The sequence below is a fragment of the Chiroxiphia lanceolata genome, chromosome 18 (genome assembly GCF_009829145.1).
Source record: "Chiroxiphia lanceolata isolate bChiLan1 chromosome 18, bChiLan1.pri, whole genome shotgun sequence".
Taxonomy (NCBI): Eukaryota; Metazoa; Chordata; class Aves; order Passeriformes; family Pipridae; genus Chiroxiphia; species Chiroxiphia lanceolata.
In genome coordinates this window covers 12,196,252-12,210,744 of record NC_045654.1, presented here as the reverse complement: position 1 = coordinate 12,210,744, position 14,493 = coordinate 12,196,252, and the positions used below count along the sequence as shown (strand labels likewise).

General features: G+C 41.0%; 1 protein-coding gene across 3 annotated transcripts in view; it reads right to left on the bottom strand.

The window, feature by feature from the left end:
* Nucleotides 1-14,127, bottom strand: part of SFSWAP (splicing factor SWAP) — a 29,973-nt gene extending 15,846 nt beyond the window's left edge. The window contains exons 1-12 of one of the 3 annotated variants that reach the window (XM_032705561.1): nucleotides 13,721-13,831; nucleotides 11,674-11,810; nucleotides 11,149-11,271; nucleotides 10,423-10,560; nucleotides 8,911-8,996; nucleotides 5,569-5,794; nucleotides 5,033-5,148; nucleotides 4,044-4,179; nucleotides 3,401-3,638; nucleotides 3,061-3,192; nucleotides 2,604-2,697; nucleotides 182-359 (exon numbers count right to left, since the gene is read on the bottom strand). In XM_032705561.1, coding sequence (XP_032561452.1) covers nucleotides 182-359; nucleotides 2,604-2,697; nucleotides 3,061-3,192; nucleotides 3,401-3,638; nucleotides 4,044-4,179; nucleotides 5,033-5,148; nucleotides 5,569-5,794; nucleotides 8,911-8,996; nucleotides 10,423-10,560; nucleotides 11,149-11,271; nucleotides 11,674-11,752 — 1,546 coding nt within the window. In that variant the 5' untranslated portion in view covers nucleotides 11,753-11,810; nucleotides 13,721-13,831. Of the gene's footprint in view, nucleotides 1-181; nucleotides 360-2,603; nucleotides 2,698-3,060; nucleotides 3,193-3,400; nucleotides 3,639-4,043; nucleotides 4,180-5,032; nucleotides 5,149-5,568; nucleotides 5,795-8,910; nucleotides 8,997-10,422; nucleotides 10,561-11,101; nucleotides 11,272-11,673; nucleotides 11,811-13,720 lie in introns of all 3 variants that reach the window. The other 2 variants (XM_032705560.1, XM_032705562.1) reach the window with 2 other exon arrangements.
* Nucleotides 14,128-14,493: the final 366 nt, after the last annotated feature.

The window sequence follows — 14,493 nt, the reverse complement described above, 5'->3', positions numbered from 1 at the left end:
ATAGTCTGATAAGAAAGAAATATGAAAGCAATCAAATTACTTATTTCAGTCCCTTTTTGATGCCTTCAGTGCAAACGTATTTTTCGCATGATGAAATTCTTTTCCTCTCTCCCACCTTCCTTTTTTTCCTTACGTATCTGTTAACAAATACTTTCACACCCAGTAAAACATGTTAACATACCTTTCACCAGTTTGCCATCACTGACATTTTTAGGAGGAGGAACATCCTTTTTAGTTCCTGGAACTCCTTTAGAGCTTGGCTCAGATGCATCTTCAGGTGCATGCTCATCTGCAAACTGAGTCTCGCTTGGTGTATCGCTGGCAGTGTCTGCTGGAACATCTTCAGAGGAAGATACTCCCTTTTCAAAAGAAATGTGCAGAATTACTAACTGGGTGGTTATGAAATAATTAATGCAGCGTCTGTGGAGCTGCAGTTTTGCCAGCCATTTCAAAAATCACATTATCAGCTAATCACATAACAGTTATTTTTATATCACTGAGCACTCATGACCGTAAGTCTGCCTCATGTAAACCCCACTGTAGGCTGTAAAACCTACAGACCTACTGTAAGAACATGTTATTTTACAGCAAAGAAAATGTTCTTCAGCTGATATACTTTCACCAAAAACCACTTTAAAAACTATATTTTTAAAATTAGACCCTAAAAGCATATCCTTTTTTTCCCAAAGAATATTCTTTAAGGTCTTGACCTTCAGGGTCCCAGACCAAACCCATTAACGTTGATTCCCAGGGACAAAATACAAGTTTTCAACTCGTTTTTCCTAATGTACAATTGCATGATAACTTCTTCAACAGAATCAAGTTATACAGGGGTCAACAGAGGTTGATTTGTTCCAACATCTTGCTGAAGAACATTGGGCCTAGCAATCTCAGATGTGCTGAGATTTCTCAAGGGAGTAAAGAATTCCTGGTTGTGCTATTACATGACTGAATCACTCAGGACCATCTCTGAACTCACAGTATAAAAATGTCAAGATGGATATTACAGAACATTCAAAATATTTACATGGTGAGTCAGGTGATGACATTGAGTAATTTAACATTGAAATGTGCCTCTCAATAAATAGTTTGGTTGCATTCCACTGGCTGTTGTTAAGCATGTTTGATATTGAAATTGAGGCATCGAGCAGATCTTCCCTGCAGCCATTCCCTGACCAACAGAACTAATTTCTGTAAAATCCTCAAAGGGGAAAAACACAATGAAATCAAAGACTTCATCGTGTATTTACTGAGGCCAGTAGTACAATTTCTTATTAACTTTAATGGCCAAAAGGAGAAGCATCAATTGCATTAGTTGCCTATACATGTATTGCTAAAGCATAAAGATAATATTAAAATCATTATTTTAAAAAAATGAAGAGAATGGCATTATCTACAAAGCCATGCAGTACAAAAATATGATTGCTACACTTGACCTCAAGGGACTTAAGTCAGCTTCTGTTGCTTCTTAGCTGTACTCATTTGAACATTTAAAATGAATCCTTTATTATTATGCTTTGGTTAGTGTACAATTTCCCCCCCAAATAAGTGTTCATAAGTCCCTATTAATTATCTAAGTATTAAGAATTCAACCCACTGGTTTGCAAATAAGACATTCTAGAATAACAGTCAACATTGTGGCACAGGACAATTTTGCTTGCAATTTATCAGCTGAGTAAGATAATATTTACCACAGCTTATCTTTAAAAACAGTATTTTCACAACGTTTTTCACTATTAAAACAAAACATGAGACACAAGTGTTTCGAACAGCAATGAGTATTGAATTTCTTCATTTTCCACAAAGCAATTCCGAGGAGTTTACCCACAGGCCTACCTTCTTCAGTTTAAGGCTCCCCAATCTAAGCCTTGAGATGACAAATGACATAGGGCCTAAAAAAAAAATAGCTCTTTCCCATGAAAAGTTAACATCAGATAATGTAGTTCTGATACTATTTGCAATTTTCTTTTCAGTAAGAGAACAATCTAATTAGCTAGCACGAGAACAGTTAAAGACATGGATGCCAAGGCTGGCTATCATCTTCTAATAACATGGACTAGGAGAAGCAAAGCAAGTAGGAAACTCATGGGAGATTCTGAAGCTCCAGCATTGTTGCAGTCATGACAGGACTCTTAAAACCTCCCTCAGAAAAAAAGCATGTCAGAAAACTAGTCCAGCCTCTGTGCTACTGTTGTACAAAGAACCATGAGGCACATGAGAAGGTGTGGGTGTTAAAAGCCAGACCTCCCCTTTCTGACAGCACAACGCTGATCACAATCCTGCAAAGCTCTAAACCTCCACAAAACACACATTCCCTCCTATAGAAAGCCCAAAGATCTTCAGGTGGTCATTTTATATTGCAACCACAGTGAAGTGGCTTATACTGAAAAAGAATTAAGCACCACACCACCTCACATATCCTTAGTTAAAGGCCATACAAAGCTAAAAATCAACAAAAAAAGCATTCACATCCTTTGCTGAACAATTTCTCCATAATTCAGTGTTCCATTTTTAAAATGTCTCATGGTAACACAACAGATAAACCAGGCCTTTTCTCACTTTCACTGCATTTTTAGTAGAAGTATATACAAACACACATGTACCTGGCAGTTGTCACTACTCTCTTTTTGAAGGAAGAACTGTTTTTTAAATTCATAATAAGCATTATACTGGTGCCATGGTTGCAGGAACTCAAACCTGTGAAAAGAAAACCGCATATCTGAAAATGCACATGAACAAAGTGAATACCAACAATCCTTTGCCATCTAATTTTCTCTAGCAAATGAAACATTACTTGATGGTTGGAAGGATTCTTATTTATGCCTAAACCTCAGAGGATACATATTCAGAGCATGCTTACTAGAGACATTTTCAATAGGCTGTTTTTTCTGAGAATTTAGGCAACAACGGTTTGGCCTTACTTTTAAGTAGGTCCCTGAATTTCAAAGTAAAGAAAAAAAGACAGTACTTCTCTACTTGAAACCCACATGCCCCGGTAATATATTTAAAAACAAAACTGTCAACTTCTAAAATACAAGTTTAAATAACATTTTCTCTTACCTGAGATCATTCTTGGCACGAACACTGGTTTCAAATTTTACCCCATTTCTAGCAACATACTCAGCTAGCTTATCAATGACAGGTTGGATATCTGGAGGTGGAGGTATAATGGCAACCACTGGAGCAATTGTGCTGAAAACATCAAGAGTAAATGGTTTTTATAAATAGAACATAAATATCTTTCAGACTCTTGCTTTAACAACAACAAAAAAGTACACAGAGGTTTGTTCTCTGTATGCATTTAAACTTGATTCAGTAACAGAACACTCCATATACTAAATATTCCATATTGAAGTGAAGGAAGATCCCTCCAAACAATGAAAAAATCTGCACAAGGTACCTTGTAGATGTTGTGGTGGAAGTCAACCCAGTGCTGCTGTCACTTGTGTCTGGGGGAGGTGGAGGTGTGGTGCCGGGGGGGGGAGGCACTGTTGCTACCCCTGTAGTGCTGGAGACAGTCACCCCTGCAGGCAAGGTGCTGTAGTAGGTGGCAACATCTATTCCTGGAGGTGGAGGTGCCAGGCAATAGGTGCCATCAGGGAGCATGTAGTAGCTGTAATACATGGCTGCCACCGTTGCTATGAAAAGACATTTAAGAACAATGTTCTGATTAGAAGAAAAACACCCAGTTAGAAAAAAAAGTTATTGCATAAGTACAAACACATTGAGAATCCAGATTCACATCACACACTAAGAAATGGCACCTGATCTCTTGTGTAAAAAAAACCAACCAAACAAAGAAATAGAAGGCAGCTCATGTTAATGCTCTTAGGCTGACTAAGAAATATGTGGAGTAAGGGACAGAATGCAGAAGTACTGAAGGTTACAGGTAATAAAGAATGCACCTCCAAAGACTCAGGAGACTGAAGAAGAATAAACACACAGGATGAAGCATGAAGCCAATGTATTTATTCTCTTCCCACCAGCATCCACACACAATTCATCAAGACACTTCAGCAGCTGCCTAATCACAAAGCACTTACAATCAGAGGAGTATTCTGCCTGGGATGTCTGCACAGCTGCCCCGTCTGCTGACTGTGGTGTGGATGAGCTATTGTCTGACTGGGCTTTGCGCACCAGTGCTGCAAGCGGGTGATCAGGGTCTACCACCTTCAAAGGCTGGAAAGGTTTTCAGAGAAGAAAAAGAAAAAGAGATTAAAATTGGAAGTCCATATTTAAGGCATAACGGCATCAACGTATTTGGGAAAGCAAATTTATGTAAGTTAATAGATACGGATAATTCTGCGCAAACTTCTAAAAGAAGTTAATCTTTTTGTAGCTCTCACAATCGACGTCTCTGAAAATTAGTGGAAAACAAAACAAAAGTAATTCCATGTGAACAGAAGTGCATGACATAAAAAAAAAAAGTGGTTACTACTGTTAGCCATTTACTGCCATGGCTGGGATAAGCCACAGAACCTGCCTTGTCTAAGTGTGGGAGCACCACAGGCATTCCTCTGAAAGCCTCAAATACATCCAACCATCTGTCAGTCCCATTATTCCATCACTGCCCAGACTCAAAAAAAAAAAACAACTAACACATCCAGCAAAATTTACATGTAATAAGTAGTAAATTCTAGTGAAATATTATTTGCTGAAAGTGCTATTTCATGTCAACATTTTATTCACTAAAATCTAAAAAGAAAACATTCTCAGCTTATATACAGAAGGCATTAAATACCTTAATCTCTTCAGCTTCAACACAGGTTCTGTGGGATAAATCCTTGAGTGATGCCCTCAATACCAGAGGGCATCAAAAATAGAAATATAATTCCTTACAAATGGAAAAATAACAATTTATGTACTAGAGAAAAGATAACTCAAAAGCCTATCAAAGCAGACTTCAATTACAGTCTGAAAAAAACCCCAAACTTTTGTCAATAAAAGACCTGAACACCTGCATATTATAATTTTTGTGTCCATGAATCAGGTGTTTTACAAGACAGAAAGTAATTTTAATAGGGACAAGTACCTTCATGAGCTCTTCAAGCCTACTGCATTTTTTAGATGCAAAGAGACTTGGATGCAGATAATTTCCATCATCGTCGTCATCATCATCATCATCTTCCTCAGATTTGACTCTTGAGTCTAAATAAAAGCAATGTCTGAATTTTAGCTGGGTTTGCTATGAGTTTGCACTGGGAGAGAAAGGTGATACAGCACTAGCATGAATTCTTAAGGAAGCCTCAATTATATAAATCAGCTTATTCACAAATATACAGATACAAGAAGATATCACCAGACATCAATAACACTAATACTTAAGTGTTGAGTCCTTCTGTTGGGTTTGAGCTTTATGAGTTTCTAAAACCTCCAAAATCACAGCAGCTGCCGTAGCTGAAAGTTTTCCAGAACAGCATCTTTTCAAAAAATCTCCTCCAATTTAAGCAACGTTTTGAACCTCAGCTGTGGGTAACACCAGAGAGACGTGGCTGCTTTACCCGCGACCCCAGCGGCCGTTTCACTGACTCCCTGCCCAAAGCCAGGCCGCGGCGGGCAACAACTCACGTTTCTTCTCGTCCGCTTTGCTCTCGGAAGGGGCAGCGTATCGTCCCTCCTTCATGGCCTTCTGGATGAACTTGTAGTAGGGGTTGAGGTAGTGGTCGAAGCGCAGGAAGTCGAACTGGGAGTTGCGCGCCTGCTTGGCCTTCAGCATGATCTCGAACTGCGCTCCCTGCTTGCACACGAAGTTGGCCGTGCGCTCGATGATCGCGTGCATTTTCGCTGTCGGCGGCTGTGGGAGGGAAAGATCATAGATTTGTGTTTTCATGAGCAGCTTGTAACGGTGTGTTACAACTCCAAACGGAATTAGAAAGAACGGGAGCTCCCTGCCCTTCTCAGCTTCCTCTGGCAGCTCAAGTTTCGGGATCTCTCACAACTAGAGAAAGCACGCCAGCAGTACAAAATAACCAACACAGTCCCAATCTTCCCCAGCTGCTCGTTCAGTTCCTTTTGCAAGATCCTCTCCTTCTATCAGCACAACTATTTCTGCCACTGCACACCAAACTGAAGGGGGAACAAATCCTGGGTGAGTTCGGTGTTACAATACCTCAAGGTTACCTGAAGACCCACAATATATGGCCTTCATCCCCAGAGTTCTCCTTAACTCTGTTACCTCTGAGTGTGCAAATATTGTTCCCTAACTAGAGAAGTTTGTTACTTTGCATTTGCTTGGAAGGAACATGTTGCCTCTCAAGACCAACATAAGAACTATAATTCCTATGTGCTGTCACATTCCCCTAAAGAGTCATTGAATGCCTTAACAATAAAAGAAAAAATAAAATTAATAAAGTTAGGCAGCATCCATGCATTCCACTCCTGAAATCCCATCTAGGGAGCACTACCATATCAAACCCAAGAAGAGAAGAGAACAAAAGTACAGTTAAAGAATGAATGAACATCATTCACTGTCTTTCATTTCATACTCAGATAGCTGTTTGTCTTGTGCTTACCTAACTGCAGAAACTCTCACTCTGTGTGCCTATAAAGACTGAAGCATCACACTAATGATTTCTTTAGCTTTGCAATTTTATTGGTTTAAATACAGAACTATGCTGCAAACCTCAGAAAATGGTTTTCATTAGACTGGAAGCATGGTGCTGCACGTAGGGAAAAAAGTCTGAATATTATCAAACAGCCCATTTTTAAAGGTTGCTTTCAGACAACTGGATCCTCTACCAGGACAACATGTCCACTATGTAAAATAACTAGTTGTTACAAGTTTTACTTGTCCCTTTAAAATCCTAACAAAGATTATTTTAATTAGAGGCAATGAAGTTTTTAATAAACTGGTAACAATTTGTGCATTATCAGTTTCACACCATATATCAAGTTTTTCTGTTTCTATCTCTCCTCAGAAGTTATTAACTGATAATTTCCTCTCACAGCCCACTTTCATAGCATCCACAGACTTCTTAAAATGCACTGGTGAAAAAGTCATCTCTGCCCATAATCACAGTCTGAAGCAGTGGAAGATCTCCTGCATCCTGGACACAGCTCTTCCATTCCAAGTTGCAGAAGGACATTACTGCTGCACTTGGAGTTGCCACACACTGAACATTCCCCAGCTCACTACAGCCTCTGGACTTTTTATGCAGTTGTGCTGACTCATCTTCAATATCAAATATTTGCATTTTGCATTGCTCTGTATTACAGAAGTTATTTCATATCTGTCTTTGTTGAACTGCACCTTGCAGGCTGTGAGCAAGGTCTCCATGTTAGCGAGCTGACTCTCAAATTTTAACTTAGTTCCAAGCAGCTTCCTCCCCAAAATGATTCAAACTTTACAAGTGACCTTTACCAGGTTTCTATTCCTCCCAGCAGTTGAAATAAAAAATACAGAATAAATATGTTCCTGGTAAAGTTGAATGACTAGAATAACAAAAACAAATCAAGGCTTGTAAAAAACCAAATTCTCACAATTCCCAATCCAAGGTCAAGTACACACTCGTATACATATACAAGTATATGACTTGCTTTCAGAGCTGCTGTCTAGACATTTTGATGTTTGCTGGGTTTTTTTTTAACTCAAAACCAAATAAGCCTACATTTGCTTTCTGTTCATGTGAATATACTGGAGTTCAATAACTGACTGGGAAATTACTTTGGTAAGTCCCACACTGCATTCTGCAACATCCACAGAAAATATATCTTAAGTTTCAGAACAAAACCCAAGCCAAGCAGCTGTCAAAACCAACAGTCTGTCACCTCTTTCACCACCAGTTACTGCTTGGAAACAGTATCCAAATGCAAAATAAGCAGCTTCTCTCTGAGAACTCAAGGTTCTTATTATAAGACTAAAGTATAACTCACTATTTAAAGGCAGCATATAAAAATCTTCCCTGAGTTTATAACTAGGTTGGTAAGCAGCTCACTAATGAAATGCATTATAGACTGTAGAGAAGAGGAAGTAAAATTAGAATAAGTTGCACACTAGTTTGGTTAAATAGCTCTTATTTCATGTAAAAAGACCACAACAGGATAAATATTTTTAATTAAAAGCTAATGAAGTAGAAAAACACTCTTACACAAATATCCTGTGCTCACTATTATTCTAGCAGAGTGCTTTGAATCTTTAGTGACCAAGGTTATCAAGCTGAGAATATCAAGTTGAGCCCACATATAAATTAACACTTTCGTGACTACGGTTATAGAAAAAGGAATATTATTTGACTTCCCAGTATCTTTTAAAAAAATTGATATAAATTGAAAACCCTCAAGGTTAGAACTGTACTCAAGCAGGTGCCTGTTCAGCAAACTTCAGGAGGCAGGAAAAATAGGCATGTTGCAATTAAGTTTAAATTATGTAGCAAATTCTGGTGACATCACACGAAGGAAAGAGCTTCTATAAACTTCTGTAAGCTAATACTTTCAAGTTATTTCACACTTAGGCTAGTTTCAAACACAGCCTTTACACTTGGTCAACTCCTACCCCCTTCAGATTGGGACTCAATTAAAAAGAATCCAGAGAAAACCTCCTGAATAGAAGCAATCTTTTGGTTTAATGGTCCTTTACGTTCAGAATGTCAGCCCTGACATCTCGGCAAGAATCCATTCCAAGAACAACTGCCCTTTCTCTGCATTATCTAAAATAATATCACAAGTGATACTAAATGCACTCAGTATATGCCCTGCAATCATTTCACTGAGAAAAAAGAAGATTCAACACTGTTCATAGAACTCAAGAATTCAAGAAAGAACATTTGAAATGAAGCCGCTCTTTTAGAATAATTTAAAATATACCACAGTAAAGTTAATGGAAAAAACCCCAACCCAGTCACCAAACAGTAGAGCACCATCAGCTCCCCAAAAGTTGGCACAAGTGTAGCTGCATTAAATGCACACACATACCAGTTCCACATCAGAGGGGACATTCAGTCCCGGAGGGGCAACAAAAGGTTCTTCATTTTCTTCTATATTTTCTGTCTGAGCTGCTTCTACAAGAAATGACAGAAGAAAATATATAAGGTCAAAAACAATTATTAAAATAAAATATGCCTAAAAGGATGTGCACTCAAGGAATTTATCAAATGCAACTATAACCAGCATTTGCACTGAAGACATTTAAATATGGTTATAAGGAACAATTTGTTTAACGTTCTGTTATTTGCTACAGTAGAAACGTCCCTCTGAAAATATTTTGCTTTACAAATTGTTACAATAATTGAAAAGTTTACTTTAGAAAGTAACTTACTGTATTATCTATTCTATCGGCTTTAAGAGAAATTGTATTCCAGGTTTCCTCTTACAAACTAGACAGGATTAAGTGTGTGGACACCTGACCATGGGAACTCTGGGCACAGCAGAGCAGCCTCATCATGCACGAGATGTCAAAACAATCACTGCTCACAAACCATGCAACCAAGGGACTTTTTGGTTGCTTTCTGGTAGGTTGCTTTTTTTTTTTTTTTTTAAATGAACTCAAATAGTTTAACTCCCCAAAGGCACAGAGAAATTTTAGCACCAAGGAAAGAAGGAAGAAGCAGACAAATCAGAATGGGAGTGTTTCTTCTGGCAGCAGCTCCAGCTAACACTGTTTGGTGATGGAGTCTAAAACAAATGAATTAAACCCCAGAAGAGACAATGCAATTCAGCATCAGATAGAGCACAGAAAAAAACCCTTTGTGGAATGCAACACAGACACTGCCCTGACACAACCTCTCACACACAGCAGCAAAAAACCCTGAATAAGCTTTAGCACCTAAAATGATCCTGCATTGCAGCACACACACCTTGGTAAGACAAGCACATCTCATACCACAGTAACACATCAATATATAGTTGGGCAACCCAACTGTTAATTAAACAATCCTCACTTTACTAAGACATAGTTCAAAAACCATTGAAAGTTTGCTTAAGGTTTCATGCTAAAAATACAAAGTTACTGTAATTAGAGGTGGGAACATGAGAACTTAATTCTGTACTTTTTAGGTCATGGAGCAGGCACACTGTGTTGAAGACAGACTCATTTCTAATAATTAAGAAGACAAAATCTAAACTTAAAAAAATATATATTCTTATTAATTACTATTCTGTTTACAATTATATTTTCCTTCTTGACTAAGAAACACAGTGTCAACAGACAGCCATGTGAGGAATAACTAGTTTTTTCTGCATAAGAATCTGCAAGACAGCAGAATTAAATTCCCTGACTGCTGCAGTATTGACTGTGCTGTAACAGAAAACATTTAAGCTCATCAAGAACAAAGTCTGCAAAAACTCAGTCCCACAAAGACTTTGATGAAATGCTTTGAGAATTTTTAATTGCATTTTAATGACACACATATTTTCAGCCTGCAACTGCAAGACACAGAGGTGCAGTGTCCTCCCTCTCAATTAACCCTTGCTGTTTTTACCCCTTACCTCTTTGTTTTGCAGGCTGATGTTCCTCCTCCTCAGTGGGTTCTGAAGGGTCATAATAATCACTGCCATAACGGAATCCCACTGCATTATAGGTACCATCCTCTGCCAAAGCTTCACTCAGTCTTTTATATTCCTCCTCTTGAACAAAAATGCAATTGCCAACATTAGAACATATTTGGAAGGTAATTGATTAAAAAAAAAAATAGAAGTAATAATTCTTACTTTAGTTTTAAAATTAGAAGTTTTCACCTGATCATTTTAGCTTTCATTAAAAAACTGAACAGAAAAACACAGCATGTAACACATGCTGACCACTTAATTCTTCTGGAAGAGACACAGGCTGCGGATTAAGACATTCTAATGCAATTATGCACATAAAGCACGGAATTTCACTTATACAACACTAAAAAAGAAGCACAATGTGTTTATTTTGGGGCATTTGGGAGGGGGGGGGTCTGAAATCCCAGTCTGCCCTCAGAATCTGGGCAATTTCTGTGTGGCTCTACAGTTAAACTATCCTGAGGTCCTCTCACATACGCAAAGACTCCCGCTTTTCCAATCCACTGGGTACTGTCAAGATAACATCAGAAAAAGAGAGTATAAAATTAGGAGTAAATTTAATTTCGTAATAATTTCTTTAAACATGTGCTAAACCCAGGAAGTTTCCTTGAGCAAATACCTTGCCTTGCCTCCTCCTCAAGCAAGTCCGTATGCAAGGCTAAATACCTCTCTTCATCACAGAGGGCTTCAATTCTAGCCTCCTCTTCGGACAACTGATAGTCTCTGTTCCACGTGGAATATTCAGCATCGTATTCAGAAAGGTCATGCAGGTGACCACGCCCATCATACCTGCAGGATGAAACAGCTGGTCAATGCAAAGAACTTAGGGCTTGGGTTTATGTGACTACTTAAAATACTTACCCATTAAAAATGGAAAAAAAAAAAATAAAATACTTATACGTTAACGCAAACTGCCTTTTTTAGAAGTTACGATTAATTTTGCTAATCATTTGTCGCCAGCTATCGAAAATTTAACAGTCTAAATTCCTCTCAAAGAAACTACTAAATTATTAACAATTAAAGGCAAAAAGGTATCCTTTAATAGGTTTTTTTTTTTTTAAGTGGGATCCATTTCCTTAACAGCTTCTTACCGTACGTGCTTCAACCAACCAATCAATGTCACTTGCAAAATACGTTTTTTTCTGGAAAGTCAAATAGCTTACATTCACACAAACCCGAGTACATAAATACCTATCCGTAAGAACCAAACGGTCGAAATTTCCTCGCTTCTTTCTGCTAGTCCCGAACTCTCAGGAGAAATCTTCACCATAGAAACTTGCGTCCATTGGAGGTAAAATCATGGCTAGGCTCGGCCCCTAGCCATTTGGCTGAGGAAATAAGTTCTGGGTTATGTGATAGAGAGACACACATACATAGGAACAGTAACATAAACATGCAATTTAAGGAGGTTTCACCGCAAAACCGGCAGAGATCAGTGACGGACAGTTCCCGTCTACCAGGAAACCAGGTTTGGTTTGCAGGAAAAGCACTGCCCTGGGATAATGTTTGTGCACCAGCAAGAGAAACTGATTGGAAAAGTAAAGTGACAGTAAACTCGACTCCGCTGAGGTGTCTTCCCACACACAACTCTTGACTTGTGCCAACTTGCTAGACCAAAAACAAAGAAAGTAAATATTCTTGTAGCAAAAAAGTGAATGAAACACACAGGTCTGGTTAATCAAGCTCTGTCCACAGGTAAACTTCAACCCAAGTCTTCTCATAGCAATGTGCTTTTCTCAAAATGGTGATAATGGAGACTTCCTGCTGCTGGAGATAAAAGGAATCTAAGCTTCTGAAGGAGTTTACAAGATTAGCAATTGCAAGGTGCCTTAACTCACAAATGTCCATTATTCAGGTGTTTCAGTACCTGTGCACTGACAAGCACACACTCAGTGTTTGCTCCCTACAATTTCTGTGCCACCTGGGAACGGGGCTGCTGCTGCACAGGACCCCAAAACCGGCCTCTACCTACCCATGAGATCTGTCACAGAAGTGATCTGGATCACAAGTGTGCAACATAACACTTCCATTCTCACGTAACTGAGAACGAAACACAGCTACAAACACTTATGGTTGTTTTTTCCTGTGTTTGTGCTTATTTCAATTTATCAAACTAATTTCAATGATAAAAAAATCACTAACAGTACAGACACCAAAACAGTGCAAGGGCACCTCTTTTTTCTCCAGTCTAATGGAAGGGAGTGGAAAGACCTTCCCTTATTGACATTTTTCCAAGCCAAATGCAGCTCTTCAGTCACAACAAGAAAACCAAGTCTAGCACCAAAGCAATGATGAAATTGAGGGAACAAATATCTACAGTATGTCATGTGATCCTTTTCAAACCAAAATCCTTCCATGTTTCCCACTGAGGTTTTCAGGTCAGCCACAACTCTTAAATTATTCTTTTACTGCTCCACTCAAATATAACCAACTTGACCTCCTATCTTCCTTCTCTCCAGTAAAACATCCAGAAAACTCTTTCTGAATGAATGAATTTCGAAATCCCACCCTGCACTGCTGAAACAACTCAGAGACCAGAAGGAACATCAAGGTGGATTCTATTTCTCTCTCTGGCCACGAACCTGGACCTACTGCATGAACAACCACAAAAAAAAAAAAGCCACCTCTCACATAAAATTTGAACAGCAAGCACCCAAAATCAACTCCATTCTGACTAATACAGTGAATCATGGCACAAGGAAAAAGTAATTAGGCCAAGAATTACTTCTGGGGTGTCCCACCAACAGCCTGCAGCCAGATTATGTAGGAGAAATAAGAAATCCCCATTTGCTCTGAGGTGGGTAAACACCTCTGCACTGCCCACACTGCACCGTTCTCACCTAGAGAACACACACAGCGTGCCTAGTAAGGTATTCCCAACGCAGTCGGGCTCCCTTGGACTCCAAGTGAGTAGTAGAGGATGTTTGTGGTCCGCACTGAAAAGGAACAGCCCATTCCCGCTCTCCGCTCCGCCCTGCGGGGCACAGGGACCACCGCGCACGGACGGGAACCTCCAGCGCCGCCGGAGCGGGAAACGCCGAGTTCCCGCTGCCGGGGGGGCCCTGCAGCGACACCAAAGCAGCCCCCGGAGCGCTTTTCCAGGGGGAGCTGCCCTCGAAGAACATCCCCGCTGCTCATCCCCCGCCCTCACCTGCCCACAGCACAAGGGGGGGAACAGAAAGAGGCTATCACAGGAGGAGGGCTCGCAGCAGAGTCTGGGGGGTTGTGTTACACCGACCTATCGATCATGATCTTGGGGTCTCCCATCCAAGGAATAAGGTGTCGCCCCTGTTCCTGGTACTGAGCCTTCTCATCATCCCGAAACAGCTTGCAGGCATAGCCGAACACCAGCAGCTCCACACGGCTATTCCCGCCTCCACCTCCACCTGCTCCGGGGGGCCCGGGCACCGCTCCCCCGCCTGACAACAACATTAGGGGTGGTGGGCCTGCTTCTTCCGAAGTCCGTCGAGACCCTCCGGCCCCTCCGTACATCCCCGGGGGCCTCAGCGAGGCAGCGGCAGCTCGCAGGAACAGCGACTGTCCGAGCAGCGAGTCCCCGCCAGGGCCGGGCCCGCGCTAAACCCCCCAGCCCCGGAGCGCCACTGCCGCCATCACCCGAGACAAAATGGCGGCGCTTCCGCTTCCGCTGGCGGCGCAGGGGCAGGGCCGGGCTGGCTCTGGCGAGCAGCAGATTCGCCGCAGACTCCGGCAGCCCGGGTGTGAAATCCGGGGGGAAAACACTGCTCAGCCGGCTCCGTAGTACTGGCAGAGACACGGTGCGTTCGGCGACAACGGCCACCGGGCCCGGCGAGGGCGGCGCGGGCGGGAGCACGGGTATGGCGAAAGTGCGGAGCGAGGGGGGCGGAGCGGCGCGGAGGCCCCGCCCCCGGTGCGCGGGTGTTCTGAGGGGCCGCCTGAGGCGGCTCCGGGGGAGGAGTCGGGTGTGTTCTCGGTCCGTTGGGGCCAAATGAGCCCGTGGGGATTAAAAACAACAACCGAGAACAAATTTTT